Source organism: Oncorhynchus kisutch, unplaced genomic scaffold (genome assembly GCF_002021735.2).
Source record: "Oncorhynchus kisutch isolate 150728-3 unplaced genomic scaffold, Okis_V2 Okis04b-Okis11a_hom, whole genome shotgun sequence".
Classification (NCBI taxonomy): domain Eukaryota; kingdom Metazoa; phylum Chordata; class Actinopteri; order Salmoniformes; family Salmonidae; genus Oncorhynchus; species Oncorhynchus kisutch.
Window position 1 is genome coordinate 297,565 of NW_022261981.1, and position 26,672 is coordinate 324,236.

Here is a 26,672-nt window from a genome sequence, read left to right on the forward strand (position 1 = left end):
GGGAAGGCTTTCCACTAGATGTTGGAACTTCGCTGCTATAACAGCCTCCACTCTTCTGGGAAGGCTTCCCACTAGATGTTGGAACTTCGCTGCTATAACAGCCTCCACTCTTCTGGGAAGGCTTTGCACTAGATGTTGGAACTTCGCTGCTATAACAGCCTCCACTCTTCTGGGAAGGCTTTCCACTAGATGTTGGAACAATGGACTTGCTTCCATTCAGCCATAAGAGCATTATTGAGGTTGGGCGATTATGTTGGGTGTTCCAATTCATCCCAAAGGTGTTTGATGGGGTTGAGGTCAGGGCTCTGTGCAGGCTAGTCAAGTTCTTTCCACACCGATCTCGACAAACTATTTCTGTATGGACCTTGCATTGTCATGCTGATACAGGAAAGTCCCTTCCTCAAACTGTTACCATAAAGTTGGAATGTCATTGTATGCTGTAGCATTAAGATTTCCCTTCACTGGAACTAAGGGGCCAAGCCCCACCAATGAAAAACAGCCACAGACAATTATTCCTCCTCCACCAAACTTTAAAGTAGACAGTATGCATTGGGGCAGGTAGAGTTCTCTTGGCATCCAGCAACCCCAGATTCGTCTGTCGTACTGCCAGATGGTGAAGTGTGATTCATCACTCCAGAGAACGTGTTTCCACTGCGACAGAGTCCAATGGCGGTGAGCTTTACACCACTCCAGCCGACTCTTGGCATTGCGCATGGTGATCTTAGGCTTGTGTGCGGCTCCTCTGCCATGGAAACCCATTTCATGAAGCTCCGGATGAACAGTTCTTGTGCTGACGTTGCTTCCAGAGGCAGTTTGGAACTCGGTAGTGGGTGTTGCAACCTAGGACAGACCATTTGTATGTTCTACGCACTTCCGCACTCGGCGGTCCTAGATGTTTCAACTTCACATTAACAGCACTTACAGTTGAGCTGGTCAGCTCTAGCAGGAGCACAGGGTTCTGCTGGCAGGGAGGGGGAGGACAGGATTCTGCAGGCAGGGAGGAGGGAGGACAGGGTTCTGCAGGCAGGGAGGAGGGAGGACAGGGTTCTGCAGGCAGGGAGGAGGGAGGACAGGATTCTGCAGGCAGGGAGGGGTAGGACAGGGTTCTGCAGGCAGGGAGGGGGAGGACAGGGTTCTGCAGGCAGGGAGGAGGGAGGACAGGGTTCTGCAGGCAGGGAGGAGGGAGGACAGGGTTCTGCAGGCAGGGAGGAGGGAGGACAGGGTTCTGCAGGCAGGGAGGAGGGAGGGCAGGGTTCTGCAGGCAGGGAGGAGGGAGGACAGGATTCTGCAGGCAGGGAGGGGTAGGACAGGGTTCTGCAGGCAGGGAGGGGGAGGACAGGGTTCTGCAGGCAGGGAGGAGGGAGGACAGGGTTCTGCAGGCAGGGAGGAGGGAGGACAGGGTTCTGCAGGCAGGGAGGAGGGAGGACAGGATTCTGCAGGCAGGGAGGGGGAGGACGGGGTTCTGCAGGCAGGGAGGAGGGAGGACAGGGTTCTGCTGGCAGGTTTGGGATTTGCAGCTATCAGCAGGAGATATTTCTGCAGAGCAGAGCATTACTCCTTGGGGTGAAAGAGAGAGAGGGAGAGGAGGACAGAAAGAGAGAGAGAGAACCACACATAGCAGGGACGTGGGGAAGAAACTAAGAATAAGGAAACCCAAGGAGGAATCGAGGAGGACAGAGAGAGGGAGGGAAAGAGGAGGACAGAGAGGAGGGAGCGAGGCAGACAGAGAGAGAGATAATGACATGGACTAGGGAGCCGGAGCAGGGGCTGAAGGGAAGAAAAGGAAGGGAAAATACTAGGACGAGAATGAAAGGGAGAGAGGAGGACAGAGAGAGAAGGAGGCGGGAGGACAGAAAGAGAAGGAGGGGGGGACAGTGAGAGAAGGAGGGGAGGACAGAGAGAGGAGGGAGGACAGAGAGAGAAGGAGGGAGGAGGACAGAAAGAGAAGGAGGGGGGAGGACAGTGAGAGAAGGAGGGAGGACAGCGAGAGATGGAGGGAGGACAGTGAGAGAAGGAGGGGGGAGGACAGAGAGAGATGGAGGGAGGACAGTGAGAGAATGAGGGGGGATGAGAGGAGAGGAGAGGAGAGAAGGACAGAGCGAGAAGGGGGAGGAGGACATGAGTGAAGGAGGGAAGGAGGACAGAGAGAGAAGCAGGGAGGAAGACAGAAAGAGGAGGGGGGAGGACAGAGAGAGAAGGAGAGAGAAGGAGGGGGGAGGACAGTGAGAGAAGGAGGGGGAGGACAGAGAGAGGAGGGAGGATGACAGTGAGAGAAGGAGGGAGGATGACAGAAAGAGAAGGAGGGGGAGGACAGAGAGAGAAGGAGGGGGAGGACAGAGAGAGGAGGGAGGATGACAGAAAGAGAAGGAGGGGGAGGACAGAGAGAGAAGGAGGGGGAGGACAGAGAGAGAAGGAGGGAGGATGACAGAAAGAGAAGGAGGGGGAGGACAGAGAGAGAAGGAGGGGGAGGACAGAGAGAGAAGGAGGGAGGATGACAGTGAGAGAAGGAGAAGAAAATGAGAAAACCTTCCCTCAGTACTTGGCTCATCCTATGTTCTAATCAGTACTGTATTTAACATGAGTGATTGGTGAACAAATAGGAGAGGCCATTGACTATAGTAGTATTGCTTCCGAATCCTCCAGTGACCTTGATCATTGAAGTATTCCGTGATGTAGTTAAGTGTTCCATGCTGTATCATTCAGTGATTAGTGTGTAGCCTCCTCAACAGCTTTAAAAGGCCCAGTCATTTAGTGGAGGACACTCTTCATCTCCCTTCCCCATTCACACACACACACACACACACACACACACACACACAAGTTTAGTGGTCACCAACCTTTTCTGAGTCAAGATCACTTTGTGAGACAAAATGCAGGCCGAGATCTACCGCTCACATAAAAAATAAAAAATAGCATAAGCCTACACTTTGGGGCGGCAGGTTATAGCAGGTAGCCAGGTAGCCTAGTGGTTATAGCAGGTAGCCAGGTAGCCTAGTGGTTATAGCAGGTAGCCAGGTAGCCTAGTGGTTAGAACAGGTAGCCAGGTAGCCTAGTGGTTAGAACAGGTAGCCAGGTAGCCTAGTGGTTAGAACAGGTAGCCAGGTAGCCTAGTGGTTATAGCAGGTAGCCAGGTAGCCTAGTGGTTAGAACAGGTAGCCAGGTAGCCTAGTGGTTAGAGCAGGGAGCCAGGTAGCCTAGTGGTTATAGCAGGTAGCCAGGTAGACTAGTGGTTAGAACAGGTAGCCAGGTAGCCTAGTGGTTAGAACAGGTAGCCAGGTAGCCTAGTGGTTAGAACAGGTAGCCAGGTAGCCTAGTGGTTAGAACAGGTAGCCAGGTAGCCTAGTGGTTATAGCAGGTAGCCAGGTAGCCTAGTGGTTAGAACAGGTAGCCAGGTAGCCTAGTGGTTAGAGCAGGGAGCCAGGTAGCCTAGTGGTTATAGCAGGTAGCCAGGTAGCCTAGTGGTTAGAACAGGTAGCCAGGTAGCCTAGTGGTTAGAGCAGGGAGCCAGGTAGCCTAGTGGTTAGAGCAGGTAGCCAGGTAGCCTAGTGGTTAGAACAGGTAGCCAGGTAGCCTAGTGGTTAGAGCAGGTAGCCAGGTAGCCTAGTGGTTAGAACAGGTAGCCAGGTAGCCTAGTGGTTAGAGCAGGTAGCCAGGTAGCCTAGTGGTTAGAACAGGTAGCCAGGTAGCCTAGTGGTTAGAGCAGGTAGCCAGGTAGCCTAGTGGTTAGAACAGGTAGCCAGGTAGCCTAGTGGTTATAGCAGGTAGCCTAGTGGTTAGAACAGGTAGCCAGGTAGCCTAGTGGTTATAGCAGGTAGCCAGGTAGCCTAGTGGTTAGAACAGGTAGCCAGGTAGCCTAATGGTTATAGCAGGTAGCCTAGTGGTTAGAACAGGTAGCCAGGTAGCCTAGTGGTTAGAGCAGGTAACTTAGTGGTTATAGCAGGTAGCCAGGTAGCCTAGTGGTTAGAACAGGTAGCCAGGTAGCCTAGTGGTTAGAACAGGTAGCCAGGTAGCCTAGTGGTTAGAACAGGTAGCCAGGTAGCCTAGTGGTTATAGCAGGTAGCCAGGTAGCCTAGTGGTTAGAACAGGTAGCCAGGTAGCCTAGTGGTTATAGCAGGTAGCCAGGTAGCCTAGTGGTTAGAACAGGTAGCCAGGTAGCCTAGTGGTTAGAACAGGTAGCCAGGTAGCCTAGTGGTTAGAGCAGGTAGCCAGGTAGCCTAGTGGTTAGAACAGGTAGCCAGGTAGCCTAGTGGTTAGAACAGGTAGCCAGGTAGCCTAGTGGTTAGAGCAGGTAGCCAGGTAGCCTAGTGGTTAGAACAGGTAGCCAGGTAGCCTAGTGGTTAGAACAGGTAGCCAGGTAGCCTAGTGGTTAGAACAGGTAGCCAGGTAGCCTAGTGGTTAGAGCAGGTAGCCAGGTAGCCTAGTGGTTAGAACAGGTAGCCAGGTAGCCTAGTGGTTAGAACAGGTAGCCAGGTAGCCTAGTGGTTAGAACAGGTAGCCTAGTGGTTAGAGCAGGTAGCCAGGTAGCCTAGTGGTTAGAGCAGGTAGCCAGGTAGCCTAGTGGTTAGAACAGGTAGCCAGGTAGCCTAGTGGTTGGAACAGGTAGCCTAGTGGTTAGAGCAGGTAGCCAGGTAGCCTACTGGTTAGAACAGGTAGCCAGGTAGCCTAGTGGTTAGAACAGGTAGCCTAGTGGCTAGAGCAGGTAGCCTAGTGGTTAGAACAGGTAGCCTAGTGTCTAGAGCAGGTAGCCTAGTGGCTAGAGCAGGTAGCCTAGTGGTTAGAACAGGTAGCCAGGTAGCCTAGTGGTTAGAACAGGTAGCCTAGTGGCTAGAGCAGGTAGCCAGGTAGCCTAGTGGTTAGAGCAGGTAGCCTAGTGGCTAGAGCAGGTAGCCTAGTGGCTAGAGCAGGTAGCCTAGTGGTTAGAGCAGGTAGCTAGTGACACAATAACTGGGCCCAACTAAATACTGTCCTGAAACTGATTAAGTTGATACACACTCACAATAGTTCATAATGTCACCATGACACAGTAACTGGGCCCAACTAAATACTGTCCTGAAACTGATTCAGTTGATACACACTCACAATAGTTCATAATGTCACCATGACACAGTAACTGGGCCCAACTAAATACTGTCCTGAAACTGATTCAGTTGATACACACTCACAATAGTTCATAATGTCACCATGACACAGTAACTGGGCCCAACTAAATACTGTCCTGAAACTGATTCAGTTGATACACACTCACAATAGTTCATAATGTCACCATGACACAGTAACTGGGCCCAACTAAATACTGTCCTGAAACTGTTTCAGTTGAAACACACTCACAATAGTTCATAATGTCACCATAGCACTACAGCACTGTAACTAAGTGTCCACAAAGTCTATTAAATCCATCCAGGCTGACAGTGAATAAAGTGCTTAGCTCTGTCTCTGTCCCTGATTCTCCCAGGGTGTTGATTGGCTGGCTTGGCCCGTGGCTACTTTTGGAAGATTAAACTGTGCTGCAGTATGGACTCATGGCCAGGCACACACACACACACACACACACACACACACACACACACACACACACACACACACACACACACACATAGACGAGCGAACGCATGCTCACACATACATGCACGCACATGTATACACACACACACACACACACACACACACATAGACAAGCGCACGCATGCTCACACACACACACACACACACACACACACACACACACACACACATAGACAAGCGAACACATGCTCACACATACATGCACGCACGTGTATATACACACACACACACACACACAGTCTGCAGTAAGGAGTCAGTGGCCAGGGCCACAGGATGTGAGATGGATGGAGGCCCAGGAAGGACAAACTGAGCAGAGTGGAGATGACCTTCAGCATAAAGACAAAGAGACACTCACAGCTCAGAATAGAGACAGAGAAACACGACTCTCATCATCGTCGCTGTTGTGTGTGGAACACTTTGATAAACATCTGTGTGTGTCTGTCTGCGTGCGTGTGTGTGTGTGTGTTTGTGTGTGTGGGTGTGTTTGTGTGTGTGTTCCCATTCCCTTAGCTGATTCATCATTTTATCCCTGCCGCCCAGACGTTCTGTCAATCCAATGCCAAATCTTGTGTAGTGGGCGGCAGGGTAGCCTAGTGGTTCGAGCATTGGACTAGTAACCGGAAGGTTGCAAGTTCAAATCCCCGAGCTGACAAGGTACAAATCTGTCGTTCTGCCCCTGAACAGGCAGTTAACCCACTGCTCCTCGGCCGTCATTGAAAATAAGAATTTGTTCTTAACTGACTTGCCTAGTTAAATAAAGGTACAATAAATAAAAGGTGTAGAGCTTGGAATGGCAAATAAATATTGAATCTGATTCATTTCCTCCATCATCATTCATCTACTTCAGCATGTAATCTAAACCATATTGTTTCAGTCAGGCAGTGATGGTGAATGAAGAATCAGAGTGCGATAGCAAGTTTATTGCTCATCAAACAATGACATTTACATAGCCTGTCTCTCCTGACTAATATAACATGGACTTGCCTACTGCAAGAGTTAAAGCCAATTGTAATTTAAAGTGCATCATCACAAAGTCTCAATAGAAGATTCTGTAACGGCTCTAAACACAGAATGGGTTGCTGACCTTCTGCAGGCATTGGGGTCGATAGCAATCAGAGACTGTGTTGTAATGAATGTAATGTACCAGCAAGGTCAAAGGCCGCAGCACTACAAATAAGGAAAGTCCCTACCCAAATGAAGCTGTTTAGAGAGAAACTCTCTCTCATTTCAATTAAACTCATGGGACTTTATTGGCATGGGAAACATATGTTAACATTGCCAAAGCAAGCAAAAATTATTTGTGGATCTGTGTAATCTGAGGGAAATATGTGTCTCTATCTAATATGGTCATACATTTGGCAGGAGGTTAGGAAGTGCAGCTCAGTTTCCATCTCATTTTGAGGGCAGTGTGCACATAGCCTGTCTTCTCTTGAGAGCCAGGTCTGCCTACGGCGGCCTTTCTCAATAGCAAGGCTTCGCTCACTGAGTCTGTACATAGCCAAAGCTTTCCTTAAGTTTGGTCAGTCACAGTGGTCAGGTATTCTGTCACTAGGTACTCTCTGTTTAGGGCCACATAGCATTCTAGTTCTCTGTTTTTTTGTACATTTTTTCCAATGTGTTTTCTCTTGATTTGGTTGGGTCTAATTGTGCTGCTGTCTTGGGGCTCTGTGGGGTCTGTTTGTGTTTCTGAACAGAGCCCCAGGACCAGCTTGCTTATGGGACTCTTCTCCAGGTTCGTCTCTCTGTAGGTGATGGCTTTGTTATGGAAGGTTTTGGAATCGCTTCCTTTTAGGTGGTTGTAGAATTTAACAGCTCTTTTCTGGATTCTGCATGCATTATTTGGTGTTCTACGTTGTACACAGAGGATATTTTTGCAGAATTCTGCATGCAGAGTCTCAATTTGGGGGATTGTCCCATTCTGTGAATTCTTGGTTGGTGAGCGGACCCCAGACCTCACTACCATAAAGGGCCATGGGTTCTATAACTGATTCAAGTATTTTTAGCCAGATCCTAATTGGTATGTCAAATTTTATGTTCCTTTTGATGGCATAGAAAGCCCTTTTTGCCTTGTCTCTCAGATCGTTCACAGCTTTGTGGAAGTTACCTGTGGCACTGATGTTTAGGCCACGGTACGTATAGTTTTTTTTGTGTGCTCTAGGGTAACGGTGTTTAGATGGAATTTGTATTTGTGGTCCCGGTGACTGGACCTTTTTTGGAACACCATTACTTTGGTCTTACTGAAATTTACTGTCAGGACCCAGGTCTGGCAGAAGATCTAGGTGCTGCTGTAGGCCCTCCTTGGTTGGGGACCGAAGCACCAAATCATCAGCAAACAGTAGACATCTCTCTCTCTCTCTCTCTCTCTCTCACTCACTCACTCACTCACTCACTCAGATGCTGAATGGAACAGTAAGGAAAGAATCACTTCTTAAATGAAAGTATCTCAGACATATCAATAGAATCAGCCTACTGGAATTGGTAAAGCCCTTCAGACTATTTGAGGGGCAATTTGGCTGCACCGTCATGGGTACACTCAATATGGCTGACAGCTGACATGGGTACACTCAATATGGCTGACAGCTGACATGGTCTACTATTCTAGAGTCCCAAATTAAGCCGCCTTAGATTCCCTTCCCAAATTAAGCTATTTCTGAAACTCACTTAGATAATACCTTTGATAATACAGTGGTAGCAATACATGGTTATAACATCTAGAGAAAAGACAGAAGTGCCAAGGGGGGGGGGGGGGGGTGTTGAGGTCTATATTCAGAGCCATATTCCTGTAAAACATAGAGAGGATCTCATGTTAAATACTGTTGAAGTAATATGGCTACAGGTTCATCTGCCTCACCTGAAGCCCATTCTTGTGGGAAGCTGCTATAGACCATCAAGTGCTAACAGTCAGTATCTGGATAATAATGTGTGAAATGCTTGATAATGTATGTGATATCAACAGAGAGGTATATTTTCTGGGTGAAAGGATTGAAGTTTTTTTCCATTTTCGCCTAAAATGACATACCCGAATCTAACTGCCTGTAGGTCAGGACCTGAAGCAAGGATTTGCATATTCTTATACCATTTGAAAGGAAACACTTTGAAGTTTGTGGAAATGTGAAATGAATGTAGGTGGATAAAACACATTAGATCTGGTAAAAGATAATACAAAGATTAAATTTTTTCTTCTTTTTTCCCGTCATCTTTGAAATGCAAGAGAAAGGCCATTAACTGACTTAGGACTCCAGGCGCAATTTACATTTTGGCCACTAGATAGCAGCAGTGTTTGTGCAACATTTTAGACTGATCCAATGAACCATTGTCTTTCTGTTCAAAATGTTCTATCAAGTCTGCCCAAGTGTGCATAATTGGTCAATATATACATTTTTCAAGTACATAACTGTGCACTCTCCTCAAACAATAGCATGGTATGTTTTCATTGTAATAGCTACTGTAAATTGGACCATTCCATTAGATTAACAAGAATTTAGCTTTCTGTCCATATCAGACATGTCTATGTCCTGGGAAATGTTCTTGTTACTTACAACGTTATGCTAATCACATTAGCGCACCTTAGCTCAACCGTCCCGGGTGGGACACCGATCTGTAGAGATCCTTAAGAGGTTTTTAAGCTACACAAATGTAATAGTTTTGCATCCTCATTTACACACGAAGATGTACCTCCCCACACAACATGTCTGTGCTCTTTCTTAATGAGGAACACGGACACGTCACCGGATGTCAGAGGTATGTTTTATTTTCACCAGGGATCTAGAATGGTTAAACGTTGTACTTAATCTTCTATAAGGTGTTCATTCAAACTCTGAAAAAGAGTGATACTCTCTAAGGTATGTTTAATGCTCTTAATACATTTGATAGCAAGGCGCTGCATGGGTGGCCTAGCCACCAAAACAACATCAAATGAACCTTGTATCCATTGCAGTTTTAAAAAAATTAACGAGGCAAGTCAGTTAAGAACAAATCCTCATTTAGAACGACAGCCTACCAGGGAACAGTGGGTTAACTGTCTTATTCAGGGGCAGAACAACATATTTTTACCTAGTCAGCTGGGGGATTCGATCCAGCAACCTTTCAGTTACTGGCCCAACACTCTAACCACTAGGCTACCTGCCCCTTATTATTTTTTTTTATTTTTATTTTTTTATTTCACCTTTATTTAACCAGGTAGGCTAGTTGAGAACACCTTTATTTAACCAGGTAGGCTAGTTGAGAACACCTTTTTTTAACCAGGTAGGCTAGTTGAGAACACCTTTATTTAACCAGGTAGGCTAGTTGAGAACACCTTTATTTAACCAGGTAGGCTAGTTGAGAACACCTTTATTTAACTAGGTAGGCTAGTTGAGAACACCTTTATTTAACCAGGTAGGCTAGTTGAGAACACCTTTATTTAACCAGGTAGGCTAGTTGAGAACACCTTTATTTAACCAGGTAGGCTAGTTGAGAACACCTTTATTTAACCAGGTAGGCTAGTTGAGAACAAGTTCTCATTTGCAACTGCGACCTGGCCAGGATAAAGCATAGCAGTGTGAGCAGACAACAAAGAGTTACACATGGAGTAAACAATTAACAAGTCAATAACACAGTAGAAAACAAAGGGGGAGTCTATATACAATGTGTGCAAAAGGCATGAGGAGGTAGGCAAATAATTACAATTTTGCAGATTAACACTGGAGTGATGAATGATCAGATGGTCATGTACAGGTAGAGATATTGGTGTGCAAAAGAGCAGAAAAGTAAATAAATAAAAACAGTATGGGGATGAGGTAGATGAGAAAGGGTGGGCTATTTACCAATAGACTATGTACAGCTGCAGCGATCGGTTAGCTGCTCAGATAGCAGATGTTTGAAGTTGGTGAGGGAGATAAAAGTCTCCAACTTCAGCGATTTTTGCAATTCGTTCCAGTCACAGGCAGCAGAGTACTGGAACGAAAGGCGGCCAAATGAGGTGTTGGCTTTAGGGATGATCAGTGAGATACACCTGCTGGAGCGCGTGCTACGGATGGGTGTTGTATTACCAGACTATGAGGTGGGTGTAACTCTCAGGTTTACTGAGAACACAGGGTACACAATCTGGGAGAAACATGCAGGTTCACCAGAGGAGAAAACGAGTAAGACTTTTTCAACAAGCAGCATCCGAGGTTTATTAGTCCTGTTTTACTCCTGGTCCTGTATTACTCCTGGTCCTGTATTACTCCTGGTCCTGTATTACTGCTGGTCCTGTATTACTCCTGGTCCTGTATTAGTCCTGGTCCTGTATTACTCCTGGTTCTGTATTACTCCTGGTCCTGTATTACTCCTGGTCCTGTATTACTCCTGGTCCTGTATTACTCCTGGTCCTGTATTACTCCTGGTCCTGTATTAGTCCTGGTCCTGTATTACTTCTGGTCCTGTATTACTCCTGGTCCTGTATTACTCCTGGTCCTGTATTACTGCTGGTCCTGTATTACTCCTGGTCCTGTATTAGTCCTGGTCCTGTATTACGTCTGGTCCTGTATTACTCCTGGTCCTGTATTACTCCTGGTCCTGTATTACTCCTGGTCCTGTATTACTCCTGGTCCTGTATTACTGCTGGTCCTGTATTATTCCTGGTCCTGTATTACTCCTGGTCCTGTATTACTCCTGGTCCTGTATTACTCCTGGTCCTGTATTACTCCTGGTCCTGTATTACTCCTGGTCCTGTATTACTGCTGGTCCTGTATTACTCCTGGTCCTGTATTACTCCTGGTCCTGTATTACTCCTGATCCTGTATTACTCCTGGTCCTTGGAATACAACGGTCCTGTATTACTCCTGATCCTGTATTACTCCTGGTCCTTGGAATACAGCGGTCCTGTATTACTCCTGGTCCTGTATTACTCCTGGTCCTGTATTACTCCTGGTCCTGTATTACTCCTGATCCTGTATTACTCCTGGTCCTTGGAATACAGCGGTCCTGTATTACTCCTGGTCCTGTATTACTCCTGGTCCTGTATTACTCCTGGTCCTATATTACTCCTGGTCCTTGGAATACAACGGTCACACATGGCCCTATTACATATTTCAAGTTATATATTTAAGTCTAGAAGAGTAGAATGAAACCAGGCATTGAATTCCAACCACCTGTCTAGAGTGGCTGATATAGCCCTGTAGTTCTATTAATCACTTGGTCTAGAGTGGCTGATATAGCCCTGTAGTTCTATTAATCACCTGGTCTAGAGTGGCTGATATAGCCCTGTAGTTCTATTAATCACCTGGTCTAGAGTGGCTGATATAGCCCTGTAGTTCTATTAATCACCTGGTCTAGAGTGGCTGATATAGCCCTGTAGTTCTATTAATCACCTGGTCTAGAGTGGCTGATATAGCCCTGTAGTTCTATTAATCACCTGGTCTAGAGTGGCTGATATAACCCTGTAGTTCCATTAATCACCTGTCTAGGATGGCTGTTATAGCCCCCATTGTGCCATTAAACGCTAATTGCCTCTGTGTCAGAACTGCGTTGACGTTTATTCGGTGAAAATAACAGTAATCATGAGCTAGGTACAAGTTTTGGCACAAACTCCGTTTCCTGTCCGTGCCTGTAGATCTGCGCACTGACAGTATCACATGCACAACTTGTTGCATATCTCGTGATTATAATGACCATTGGGTAGGTGTTTGTGGGCGTACACTACCAGTCAAAAGTTTGGACACACCTACTCTTTCAAGAATGTTTCTTTATTTTTTACTATTTTCTACATTGTAGAATAATAGTGAAGACATCAAAACTATGAAATAACACATATGGAATAATGTTTTAACCAAAAAAGTGTAAATATATTTTAGATTCTTCAAAGTTGCCACCCTTTGCCTTGATGACAGCTTTGCACACTCTTGGCATTCTCTCAACCAGCTTCATGAGGAATGCTTTTCCAACAGTCTTGAAGGAGTTCCCACATATGCTGAGCACTTGTTGGCTGCTTTTCCTTCACTCTGTGGTCCAACTCATCCCAAACCATTTCAATTGGGTTGAGTTCAGGTGATTTTGGAGGCCAGGTCATCTGATGCAGCGCTCCATCACTCTCTGTCTTGGTCAAATAGCCCTTACACAGCCTGGAGGTGTGTTGGGTCCTTGTCTTGTTGAAAAATAAATTATAATCCCACTAAGCGCAAATCAAATGTGATGGCGTATTACTGCAGAATGCTGTGGTAGCCATGCTGGTAAAGTCTGCCTTGAATTCTAAATGAATCTCAGACACCAGGAAAGCACCAGGAAACTGTCACCAGGAAAGCACCCCCACACCATCACACGTCCACCTCCATGATCCACTCATGAATAGTGGTTGGAACCAAAATCTCAAATTTGGACTCATCAGACCAAAGGACAGATTTCCACTGGTCTAATGTCCATTGCTCGTGTTTCTTGGCCCAAGCAAGTCTCTTCTGCTTCTTCTTGGTGACCTTTAGTAGTGGTTTCTTTGCAGCAATTCGACCAGGAAGGCCTGATTCCTGCAGTCTCCTCTGAACAGTTGATGTTGAGATGTGTGTATTACTTGAACTCTGTGAAGCATTTATTTGGGCTGCAATCTGACGTGCAGTTAACTCTAATGAACTTATCCTCTGCAGCAGAGGTAACTCTGGGTCTTCCTTTCCTGTGGAGGTCCTCATGTCTGCTAGTTTCATCATAGCGCTTGATGGTTTTTGTGACTGCACTTGAAGAAACGTTCAAATTTTTCAGATTGACTGACCTTCATGTCTTAAAGTAATGATGGACTGTTGTTTCTCTTTGCTTATTTGAGCTGTTTTTGAAATAATATGGACTTGGTCTTTTACCAAAAAGGGCTATCTTCTGTATACCACCCCTACCTTGTCACAACACAACTGATTGGCTTTAATGTATTATTTAATGTATTATCGGTAAAGAAATTCCACAAATGAACAAGGCACATCTGTTATATTTAATTTTATTTAACAAGGCAAGTCAGTTAAGAACAAATTAGGAGTAGTAGGAGCCTTTCTAAAACCAGTATAAGACCTACAACAAGATTACAGTTTGACAGACCTTGCAGCTGTCCTACGTTATGAAGAATATATTTTGATCCTCTTCTCAGAGGGCAACAGTTTTGTGTCACTGTTAATTGCAAACAGTATTGATTTGAGATTAAATTTCACACCAGAAAAAAGGTTCCAAAAGGGTTCTTCGGCTGCCCCACATTTTGTCCACTCTCACTCAATCGAAGAACCAAAGGATGAATCTAGTACTGAAATCATAAGCTACAGCTAGCTAGCACTGCAGTGCATAACATGTGGTGAGTAGTTGACTCAAAGAGAAAACAATACAATAATTGAACAGTTTTTAACAACTTAATTTCTTCAAAAATGAAGGCGAAGCAGCAGAGAGCGAGAAAAAGCTAGCTATACTTCACTGTATTTTTTAACTTTCACTTTGCAGCTAGCTAATTTAACCTCAAACACCCAGCTCAAACAGAGAGGAATGCTATTTATGTTAGCTAGCAGACTAAGGCTATCCAACACTGGAACACTTCAAGTCAAGGTAAACGTTCGGTTTTATTAATTTATTGCCACCTGGGCCCGCTGGTGTAACTGCTAAACTGCTTGCTGCACACTGTTCTGCATGATTGTAGCGGGTTTACTAACGCACTAGGTCTAGTAGCTACTGTATGTTGACTATGACGCAAGCTAATATGGTGACATTTATGGTATGAAGGTTTGGCTTGGAATCTTTTTTGTTGCCTGGTCACAGACAGCTGTTGTGTTGTACACTGAAGTCCACAAGCGAAGGGAAAAGGTGAGAGGAGGAGAGCAGGTAGATGCCAGTAGGAATGAGTAAAGTGAAGATGCTTTTTGTATGTGGCTATTAACATTGTATGTGGCTATTTTTATTTTATTTTAATTATTCTCCCCAATTTCGTGGTATCCAATTGTTGTAGTAGCTACTATCTTGTCTCATCACTACAACTCCCTTACGGGCTCGGGAGAGACGAAGGTTGAAAGTCATGCGTCCTCCAATACACAACCCAACCAAGGCGCACTGCTTCTTAACACAGCACGCATCCAACCCGGAAGCCAGCCACACAATGTGTCGGAGGGAACACCGTGCACCTAGAAACCTGGCCAGCGTGCACTGCGCCGGGCCCGCCACAGGAGTCGCTAGTGCGTGATGAGACAAGGATATCCCTACCGGCCAAATCCTCTCTAACCCGGACGATGCTAGGCCAATTGTGCGTCGCCCCATGGACCTCCCTGTCACGGCCGGTTACAACAGAGCCTGGGCGCGAACCCAGGGACTCTGATGGCACAGCTGGCGCTGCTGTACAGCGCCCTTAACCACTGCGCTACCCGGGAGGCCTGTATGTGGCTATTAATGAAAGTTCCACCGATGGAACGAAACATGGACCTACCTGAATTTGTCCAATAGAAACTCTTATTTGCCAACTGTTGACTAATGATTCCACCCCAGATCAGCTAGATGCAGGCAAGAGTGTGCAAGGTGTTATTGAATGTGTCAATGTCTGTCACCTTGATTACTCCAACTTGTCTCTCAACCTGTGCACCTACTGCACGTTATAAACTTTAATTCGTAGGCTAGGTTGTAGCAACCCTGTGATGGGTACAGGGAACATTAGAGCATCATGTAGTAGCCTAAACCTATCCATGCTACATTGAACTGGGTGAATGGAATATGAATGACAATCATCCAATATGCTGTAATAGAAATAGGGTATGCTCATAAAACAATTGTCCTCCCTAATCGTAAACAGCACCGACCGCCACTGGTGAAGGCCTATTGAAACAAACTGACATTCTTAATAATTGGCTATTTCACACATGAATACAGATTCAATATTGAGTTACAGAGATTTACAGTACATGACTAGAGTATCTAATGTTGGTACAGTACTGCAGTATCTTTCTAATGGTGTTTCTTTTGACATTAGTCAATAGGTCATGTGATGAGTGAGAAGGTAAATCCTGGTTTCAAGCTGCCTTGACAGAAGTTATATAATGTTCTTGTGTTTCCAAGACTGCATGAGGAGGAGTATATTCTGTAGCTAACGGCTGAAGATGAGTAGGTATTAGCTTCTCTGTGGTACACACACACACACCCTGACACACACACATGCACACACACACACACACACACACACACACACACACACACACACACACACACACACACACACACACACACACACACACACACACACACACACACACACACACACACACAGCACACTCTTTAGAGTGAAAACACCATTAGGGAAATCCCTCATGTTAATGTGATGGCGACAAAGCCACACGAAAAGCCGGAGAAGGCAGGAGCTGCATGCAGATAGATGATAGCTATGGTTATGAAACAACGTAACATGGTGAACCATAAGGGATCTTGTCTTGTTCTATTATCTTTGGATTCGTTGTTATTATGTTATTATTCTGGGTGCTTGCTATAGCCCTGTTGGTGATGCTGTAGCCCTGTTGGTGATGCTATAGCCCTGTTGGTGATGCTGTAGCCCTGTTGGTGATGCTATAGCCCTGTTGGTGATGCTGTAGCCCTGTTGGTGATGCTATAGCCCTGTTGGTGATGCTATAGCCCTGTTGGTGATGCTGTAGCCCTGTTGGTGATGCTGTAGCCCTGTTGGTGATGCTATAGCCCTGTTGGTGATGCTATAGCCCTGTTGGTGATGCTATTGCCCTGTTGGTGATGCTATTGCCCTGTTGGTGATGCTATAGCCCTGTTGGTGATGCTATTGTCCTGTTGGTGATGCTATTGCCCTGTTGGTGATGCTATAGCCCTGTTGGTGATGCTATTGCCCTGTTGGTGATGCTATTGTCCTGTTGGTGATGCTATTGTCCTGTTGGTGATGCTATTGTCCTGTTGGTGATGCTATTGTCCTGTTGGTGATGCTATTGTCCTGTTGGTGATGCTATAGCCCTGTTGGTGATGCTATTGTCCTGTTGGTGATGCTATTGTCCTGTTGGTGATGCTATTGTCCTGTTGGTGATGCTATTCTCCTCTTGGTGATGCTATTCTCCTCTTGGTGATGCTGTAGTATTTTTGTATGGCTCTAGGAAGAGAGCCAGTATGTCCAATAATCTCTGTGTGTTTTCAAGTACCTACTGTTTGTCTGCACACAAGTTTTCTCTAAAACATTCATCACTTCTTCAAAGTCACAGTCAAACAAAGTTAGTCCTGACATGTCCCAGACAGACAATGATGGAAGAGACATGAATGATGTGTGTGTGTGTCTCTGTCTGTGTGTTTCTCTCTCTGTGTGTGTGTGTGTGTGTGTGTGTGTGTGTGTGTGTGTGTGTGTGTGTGTGTGTGTGTGTGTGTGTGTGTGTGTGTGTGTGTGTGTGTGTGTGTGTGTGTGTGTGTGTGTGTGTGTGTGTGTGTGTGTGTCATTGTAAGTCAAGAGGCAAAGACTCCTGAGTAAAAGTCGTCTCAGATTGGGTATCAGCCCCTGCCCTCTCCTGTCCTCTGTTTGGCTGCAGAATGACTGCCAGACACACACACACACTGTCACATTCGAACACCATATTTTGTGTAATAGATTTTGTCCGAGTTCAGTTAAACTGTAAACGACCTGAAATAGACATAAGTAATATTCAGTGGAGGATGAAACGTGTTGTGTGGGCATAGATACTGTAAGCTGTAATAGGTTATTGAATGAAGAATGTGTTGACATTGTGTGAAGGACCTGTACTTACTGAAAGTGACTTAGGCTACTTCAGATTATCGAAGATTCGGTGTGGATAATGGATATAGAAGAGTCATAATAGCTTATTGAATTGAAAAATGCAATAAAGTTTTAGAGTTGTCTCTTAAAATGTAATCTCAATATATTATAACATCTGTAGGATTTAGCAGTTACGGGTCTCTGATGCCATGTGACACCTTTAATTCTAATTCTAGTTCCACAGAAAATCTCTACCCTGGTCTCATGCGGTAGTGCTGTAGACAACTCTTCTAAATCTCTACCCTGGTCTCATATTGTAGTTACATAGACAACTCTTCTAAATCTCTACTCTGGTCTCATATTGTAGTGCTGTAGACAACTCTTCTAAATCATTACCCTGGTCTCATACTGTAATGCTGTAGACAACTCTTCTAAATCTCTACCCTGGTCTCATACTGTAGTGATGTAGATAACTCTTCTAAATCTCTATCCTGGTCTCATATTGTAGTGCTGTAGACAACTCTTCTAAATCTCTACCCTGGTCTCATGCGGTAGTGCTGTAGACAACTCTTCTAAATCTCTACCCTGGTCTCATATTGTAGTGCTGTAGACAACTCTTCTAAATCTCTACCCTGGTCTCATACTGTAATGCTGTAGACAACTCTTCTAAATCACTACCCTGGTCTCATACTGTAGTGACGTAGACAATTATTCTAAATCACTACCCTAGTCTGAAACTGTAGTGATGTAGACAACTCTTCTAAATCACTACCCTGGTCTCATATTGTAGTGCTGTACACAACTCTTCTAAATCTCTACTCTGGTCTCATATTGTAGTGCTGTAGACAATTCTTCTAAATCACTACCCTGGTCTCATAATGTAGTGACGTAGACAATTTTTCTAAATCTCTACCCTGGTCTCATACTGTAGTGATGTAGACAACTCTTCTAAACCTCTACCCTAGTCTGAAACTGTGGTGATGTAGACAACTATTCTAAATCTCTACCCTGGTCTCATACTGTAGTGATGTAGACAACTCTTCTAAATCTCTACCTTGGTCTCATACTGTAGTGATGTAGACAACTCCTCTAAATCTCTACTCTGGTCTCATAGTTTACTACTGTTTTCTTTGTGCTCAGGAGAAGACCGTCCCAGAGAGAATGTGGTGGGCAGCACAGCGGACGGCCAGGCGGCAAACGGCGGGGCGCCGGGGGCGGAGCCTGCTACAGGGAGGTGGAGACTTCGTTGCTGCATCAAAGTCACGGCCGTACAGGTGCGGAAGGCGCTGTGGGGCGTTGCCATGGTGATGTGTGTGTGCTCATCGTGGGCGGGGTCCACCCAGCTGGCCAAGCTCACCTTTAAGCAGGTGAAGAACCTGACGAAGTTGCATGCTAAACACACACACACACACACAAACTCAGATTGACACGATCCACCACTGAGTGCTAGCGAGTGCCAGATGAAACCTGTTAATAAAAATGTTAAAGTCATTTGTTTTGGATACCCAGTTTGACGCTCCATTCACCCTCACCTGGTTCGCCACCACCTGGAACTGCCTGTTCTTCCCTCTCTACTACATCGGACACCTGTGTAAGAGCCCTGAGAGACAGACCCCCAGACAGAGGTTCAGGTAATCAATCAATCAATGCAATGTATTTATACTGTTTACATCAACTGTTGTCCTAAAGGTCTAACAAAGGACACCAGGGGACAAAGAAGGAGTGAAAACTATTTCAGACTGCATTGAGAGGCATAGCAGAGTATCATGGAAACCCAAATGTAGCCTTGTTGTAATATAATATGCCATTTTATCAAGTTTATACATCATCATTTGTGGCTCTGGTGTTTCATGATGGCTCTGGGATTCATATTACCTCTGGTTGTCTATAAGTGGAGGTAAGAAGTCATTACTTTCCTAAATTAGGTGGGAGGTATAGTGTGTTGAGCTGCAGCAGTCTCTAGTTGGACAAAAGCCTGTGTCTACAGGTAGATCAGCTTAGTCACATGATGTGCTCTTCCTCTGAGAGGAATCCCTGATCTCCACTGGCCTGCTGCTGCACACACATAGAACTGTGTGTGTGTGTCAGTGCGTGCGTGTGTGTGTGCATACATGCCTCCATGCCTGTGAGTGCTTCCAGTCATGCACTCGTGCTCGTACGTATGTGTCTGTGCATGCTTGCATGTGTGTGCGTGTTTGTCAGAGCTTCTAAGAGTGCTCATGCATGGATCTGGTTCTGGGCTCTCCCTGCTCCCGTGGCTCTGACTGTGTGGCCTGCATACTGAACAGCCTTTATAATGTTATCTTACTAACACAGCCTTTATACTGTTATCTTACTAACACAGCCTTTATAATGTTAGCTTACTAACACAGCCTTTATACTGTTAGCTTACTAACACAGCCTTTATACTGTTAGCTTACTAACACAGCCTTTATACTGTTATCTTACTAACACAGCCTTTATACTGTTATCTTACTAACACAGCCTTTATAATGTTAGCTTACTAACACAGCCTTTATACTGTTAGCTTACTAACACAGCCTTTATACTGTTAGCTTACTAACACAGCCTTTATACTGTTAGCTTACTAACACAGCCTTTATACTGTTAGCTTACTAACACAGCCTTTATAATGTTAGCTTACTAACACAGCCTTTATAATGTTAGCTTACTAACACAGCCTTTCTACTCATCTGCTGCTGTGTAGCCTGTAGAAAGTACAAATACAAAGACATGGCCTGTGTTGTAATAGCATGGCCTGTGTTGTAATAGCATGACCTGTGTTGTAATAGCATGGCCTGTGTTGTAATAGCATGGCCTGTGTTGTAATAGCATGGCCTGTGTTGTAATAGCATGGTCTGTGTTGTAGGGCTTGTGTTATACTATAGTGTGGTCTAATGTATTGAGACAGCAGAGCTTGTGTTATACCATAGTGTGGTCTAATGTATTGAGACAGCAGGGTTTGTGTTATACTATAGTGTGGTCTAATGTATTGAGACAGCAGGGTTGTGTTATACTATAGTGTGGTCTAATGTATTGAGACAGCAGGGTTGTGTTATACTATAGTGTGGTCTAATGTATTGAGACAGCAGGGTTGTGTTATACTATAGTGTGGTCTAATGTATTGAGACAGCAGGGTTTGTGTTATACTATAGTGTGGTCTAATGTATTGAGACAGCAGGGTTTGTGTTATACTATAGTGTGGTCTAATGTATTGAGACAGCAGAGCTTGTGTTATACCATAGTGTGGTCTAATTTATTATCCACCTGGGCCACTCTCCCTAGTGGCTACGTCCCAAAATGGCACCTATTCCCCTCCAAATGGCACCCTATTCCCTTCCAAATGGCACCCTATTCCCTTCCAAATGGCACCTTATTCCCTTCCAAATGGCACCTTATTCCCTTCCAAATGGCACCTTATTCCCTTCCAAATGGCACCTTATTCCCTTCCAAATGGCACTTATTCCCTTCCAAATGGCAGCCTGTTCCCTTCCAAATGGCAGCCTGTTCCCTTTACAGTGCACATATTTTGACCAGGGATCATAGGGCTCTGGTCAGAACTAGAGTACCAGGCACTAGGGAATAGAGAACCATTAGAGACACATGCGCAGAGTGTCTCCTACTCTCCTGTCCCTCTGTCCTTTCAGAAAACAAATGAAATATCAACAGAGTTCTGATCTCCTTGAAAATGCAGGGGCTGGAGAGCAGCAGATGATAGGCTGAAATGAGGAGAGACTTCAGTGAGCTGCCAGATGCTCTTCTCCTCTCTTGGGTTAAAGCAGCCCTGCCCTAGCATGTGTCGGTCCACACAGTGCGTGGAAGAGCTGGCACCAGTCCACACGACATAACTGATACATGACAGCATGGCAGAGGCCAATCGCAGTTGTCATCGGACCACTTTCTACTGGGGCTTAGGACGGGATTCAATGCGATTGCAGGTTGTCGACAATGTGGCTTTTATAGGTAATGTTCCATATTTACTGAGATCCCATTCACGGTAAACACAAAATATGTCGGCTCAATCGGAAATTGTCTTTAAAAGGTGCCTTTGCTGAAAACATGAAACAGATAGAATCTTAGCCTTAATCTGGTGCTTGAGTTTAGTTCCAGGCTGAAGTTCAGGGCTTAGGTTCAGCCCCAGTCAAAGAGGTCTATTGTTATGGATTCAGGCATATAGCCAGGTTCAGTAATGAAATGAAGCATTGCCCTCAACCTCATTAACTGATTGTAGTTATAGTGTATTGTTGTCTGTTTGTACGTGGCCTGTTAGTGTCCAGTGGGCTTTATCTGCCCTGTCATCTTTCTGGAGCCTGACCAAAACAACCTCCTACAGCTCCACATCCACACCGCCAGGCCACTCTGCCTAACTGACCAGGACTAACAGCACCTGCCTAACTGACCAGGACTAACAGTACCTGCCTAACTGACCAGGACTAACAGTACATAACTATCTAACTGACCAGGACTAACAGTACATAACTACCTAACTGACTGACCAGGACTAACAGTACCTACCTAACTGACCAGGACTAACAGTACCTACCTAACTGACCAGGACTAACAGCACCTACCTAACTGACCAGGACTAACAGCACATAACTACCTAACAGACCAGGACTAACAGTACATAACTACCTAACTGACCAGGACTAACAGTACCTAACTACCTAACTGACCAGGACTAACACTACATAACTGACCAGGACTAACAGTACCTAACTACCTAACTGACCAGGACTAACAGTACCTAACTACCTAACTGACCAGGACTAACAGTACATAACTATCTAACTGACCAGGACTAACACTACATAACTGACCAGGACTAACAGTACCTAACTACCTAACTGACCAGGACTAACAGTAACTAACTACCTAACTGACCAGGACTAACAGTACCTAACTACCTAACTGACCAGGACTAACACTACATAACTGACCAGGACTAACAGTACCTAACTACCTAACTGACCAGGACTAACAGTAACTAACTACCTAACTGACCAGGACTAACAGTACCTAACTACCTAACTGACCAGGACTAACAGTACATAACTATCTAACTGACCAGGACTAACAGTACCTAACTACCTAACTGACCAGGACTAACAGTACATAACTACCTAACTGACTGACCAGGACTAACAGTACCTACCTAACTGACCAGGACTAACAGCACCTACCTAACTGATCAGGACTAACAGTACATAACTACCTAACTGACCAGGACTAACAGTACCTAACTACCTAACTGACCAGGACTAACAGTACATAACTACCTAACTGACCAGGACTAACAGTACCTAACTACCTAACTGACCAGGACTAACAGTACATAACTGACCAGGACTAACAGTACCTACCTAACTGACCAGGACTAACAGTACCTACCTAACTGACCAGGACTAACAGTAGCTACCTAACTGACCAGGACTAACAGTACCTACCTAACTGACCAGGACTAACAGTACATAACTACCTAACTGACCAGGACTAACAGTACCTACCTAACTGACCAGGACTAACAGTACATAACTACCTAACTGACCAGGACTAACAGTACATAACTACCTAACTGACCAGGACTAACAGTACCTACCTAACTGACCAGGATTAACAGTACCTAACTACCTAACTGACCAGGACTAACAGCACCTAACTACCTAACTGACCAGGACTAACAGTACATAACTACCTAACAGACCAGGACTAACAGTACATAACTACCTAACAGACCAGGACTAACAGTACATAACTACCTAACTGACCAGGACTAACAGTACCTAACTACCTAACTGACCAGGACTAACAGTACCTACCTAACTGACCAGGACTAACAGTACATAACTACCTAACTGACCAGGACTAACAGTACATAACTACCTAACTGACCAGGACTAACAGTACATAACTACCTAACTGACCAGGACTAACAGTACCTAACTACCTAACTGACCAGGACTAACAGTACCTACCTAACTGACCATGACTAACAGTACATAACTACCTAACTGACCAGGACTAACAGTACATAACTACCTAACTGACCAGGACTAACAGTACATAACTACCTAACAGACCAGGACTAACAGTACCTAACTACCTAACTGACCAGGACTAACAGTACCTACCTAACTGACCAGGACTAACAGTACCTACCTAACTGACCAGGACTAACAGTACCTACCTAACTGACCAGGACTAACAGTACCTACCTAACTGACCAGGACTAACAGTACCTACCTAACTGACCAGGACTAACAGTACCTACCTAACTGACCAGGACTAACAGTACCTACCTAACTGACCAGGACTAACAGTACCTAACTACCTAACTGACCAGGACTAACAGTACCTAACTACCTAGCTGACCAGGACTAACAGTACATAACTACCTAACTGACCAGGACTAACAGTACATAACTACCTAACTGACCAGGACTAACAGTACCTACCTAACTGACCAGGATTAACAGTACATAACTACCTAACTGACCAGGACTAACAGTACATAACTTCCTGTTTGTATAGTGCTGTTTGTGGCCAGCCTAGAAATATAATTACCCTTGAGTAGTCAAACAGTCAAACATCAAAGTTCTGAGAGGCTTTGAACTGCAGTTTTCAACCTCCTGGTGTCCGAACGGTTGGCCAGGCCACTCTGGCAGATAGCCTAAACCTGGAGGCTCAAGCTACAGTAGCTGCCTCACTTGGCATTGTTCGGTTCAGTAATTGATGTGTCAGTAAGATTGTCTAGGTGCAATATAATTGTCTGGTTGGCAGCCTGGATGGGACCAGGACGGGAATGGAGAGCTGGCAGCCTGGATTGGCCTGGGTCGGGATGGGAATGGAGATCTGGCAGCCTGGATTGGCCTGGGTCGGGATGGGAATGGAGAGCTGGCAGCCTGGATTGGCCTGGGCCGGGATGGGAATGGAGATCTGGCAGCCTGGATTGGCCTGGGTCGGGATGGAAATGGAGAGCTGGCAGCCTGGATTGGCCTGGGCCGGGATGGGAATGGAGAGCTGGCAGCCTGGATTGGCCTGGGTCGGGATGGGAATGGAGAGCTGGCAGCCTGGATTGGCCTGGGCCGGGATGGGAATGGAGAGCTGGCAGCCTGGATTGGCCTGGGCCGGGATGGGAATGGAGAGCTGGCAGCCTGGATTGGCCTGGGCCTGGATGGGAATGGAGATCTGGCAGCCTGGATTGGCCTGGGCCGGGATGGGTATGGAGATCTGGCAGCCTGGATTGGCCTGGGCCGGGATGGGAATAGAGATCTGACAGCCTGGATGGGCCGGGATGGGAATGGAGATCTGGCAGCCTGGATGGGCCGGGATGAGAATGAACCAGGAGTTCCAGTAACTCCTTACCAGTTCACATACCAGTCTTTAGGTTTACCTTTAATGTATTGTGGCAAACCTCTTCAAGGTTAGGAGCGTTTGTCACAAATTAAGTGGTAAACTGTCACCAAATCACCCAAGAATGAGAGTTCTTTCGAACAGGACAGTACCTGTGTGTTTGTTTCTCCGTCCTGGTCCACCCAGGCCGTAGGCGAGGTCAAGGATAGCAGGGTTCGGTACACGAATCGGGTTCTTGGTAGGTCCAGGTCCAAAAATCCAAAACAATCCAGCTCATACACGGTAAATCCAGCCAATCTCTATTGTCTCTTTCTCTATTGTTCATAGATCCTTCCAGCACTCTCTCTCTCTCTCTTCCTGGTTTTTCTTGACTCTTTATCTGTGGGTCGGCTCCACCTTCTGAGGGTTCCCCTTGCTTCTGGGACTGGTTTTGGCGGTCGGCCATTTTGTGATATGTAGTTCTGACAGGGGTGGCCATTTTAGTGATCGGGCAGAGCCCGTTTATTAGTTCTGCTTTCACATATCTGCCATTTATCACTCAACCCCCTTCTTTGCCACAGTATACTTTGGGATTTTGGCAACTAGGTCCTTAATCTACTTTTTGATCTACTTGGTTAGCACAGTGACTGTAAGTCTATGGGTATCTGCTAGCATGCTAGAATGCCAAGAGTGTGCAAAGCTGTCATCAAGGCAAAGGGTGGCTACTTTGAAGAATCTAAAATCTAAAATGTATTTTAATTTGTTTAGCACTTTTTTGTTTACTACATGATTCCATATGTGTTATTTCATAGTGTTGATGTCTTCACTATTATTATACAATGTACAAAATAGTACAAATGAAGACAAACCCTTGAATGAGTAGGTGTGTCCAAACTTTAGACTGCTACTGTATATATGTCTTATTTTATATATCGATACTTGGAGTCAAAATATCATTTTAAACTGGGTGGTTTGAACCCTGAATGCTGATTGGCTGACAGCTGTATACCACGGGTATGACAAAACATTTGTTTTTCCTGCTCTAATTATGTTGGTAACCAGTTTATAATAGCAATAAGGCATGAAGGGGTTTGTGGTATATGGTCAATATACCACGACTAAGGACTGTATCCAGCACTAAGAACAGCCCTTAGCAGTGGTATATTGGCCATATAACACACCCCCATATTGCTTAAATATAATATCATCCGAAATAACATTGTGATATTTAACTGTATCGATTTCCCCCCCATCACTAGCATAGACTATGAATACTAACACTAATGTTGTATACTAAAATGTGATTGTGCTTGTTTACATGTGTTTGTGCTGTGTGAGCTTGTGTTTGTTTGTTTGTCTGTGTCTGTACATATACAGTTGACGTCGGAAGTTTACATACACCTTAACCAAATATATTTAAACTCATTTTTCACAATTCCTGACATTTAATCCTAGTAAAAATTCTAAAAATCGTTTTACTGTGGATATAGATACTTTTGTACCCATTTCCTCCAGGATCTTCACATGGTCCTTTGCTGTTGTTCTGGGATTGATTTGCACTTTTCGCAAAGTACGTTCATCTCTAGGAGACAGAACGTGTCTCCTTCCTGAGCGGTATGACAGCTGCATGGTCCCATGGTGTTTATACTTGCGTACTATTGTTTGTACAGATGAATGTGGTATCTTCAGGCGTTTGGAAATTGCTCCCAAGGATAAATCAGACTTGTGGAGGTCTACTATTTTTCTTCTGAGGTCTTGGCTGTTTCCCTATGATGTCAAGTTTCTAAAGCCATCATGTAATTTTCTGGAATTTTCCAAGCTGTTTATAGGCACAGTCAACTATAAACCTCTGACCCACTGGAATTGTGATACAATGAATTATAAGTTAAATAATCTGTCTGTAAACAATTGTTGGAAAAATTACTTGTGTCATGCACAAAGTAGATGTCCTAACCAGCTTGCCAAAATTATAGTTTGCTTACAAGAAATTTGTGGAGTGGTTGAAAAACAAGTTTTAATAACTCCAACCTAAGTGTATGTAAACAACCGACTTCAACTGTACATGTACCTGTGTACTGTGCATGTGTGTCTGTTTTTGTGTGTGTGTGCA

At 45.1% G+C, this 26,672-nt stretch overlaps 1 protein-coding gene across 2 annotated transcripts in view; it reads left to right on the top strand.

The window, feature by feature from the left end:
• slc35f3b (solute carrier family 35 member F3b) overlaps positions 1–26,672 on the top strand; it is a 149,010-nt gene that overhangs the window by 97,920 nt on the left and 24,418 nt on the right. For both annotated transcript variants that reach the window (XM_031813108.1, XM_031813109.1), the window contains 2 exons: positions 18,371–18,597; positions 18,740–18,861. In XM_031813108.1, the coding sequence (XP_031668968.1) occupies positions 18,371–18,597; positions 18,740–18,861 (349 nt within the window). The remainder of the gene's footprint in view (positions 1–18,370; positions 18,598–18,739; positions 18,862–26,672) is intronic.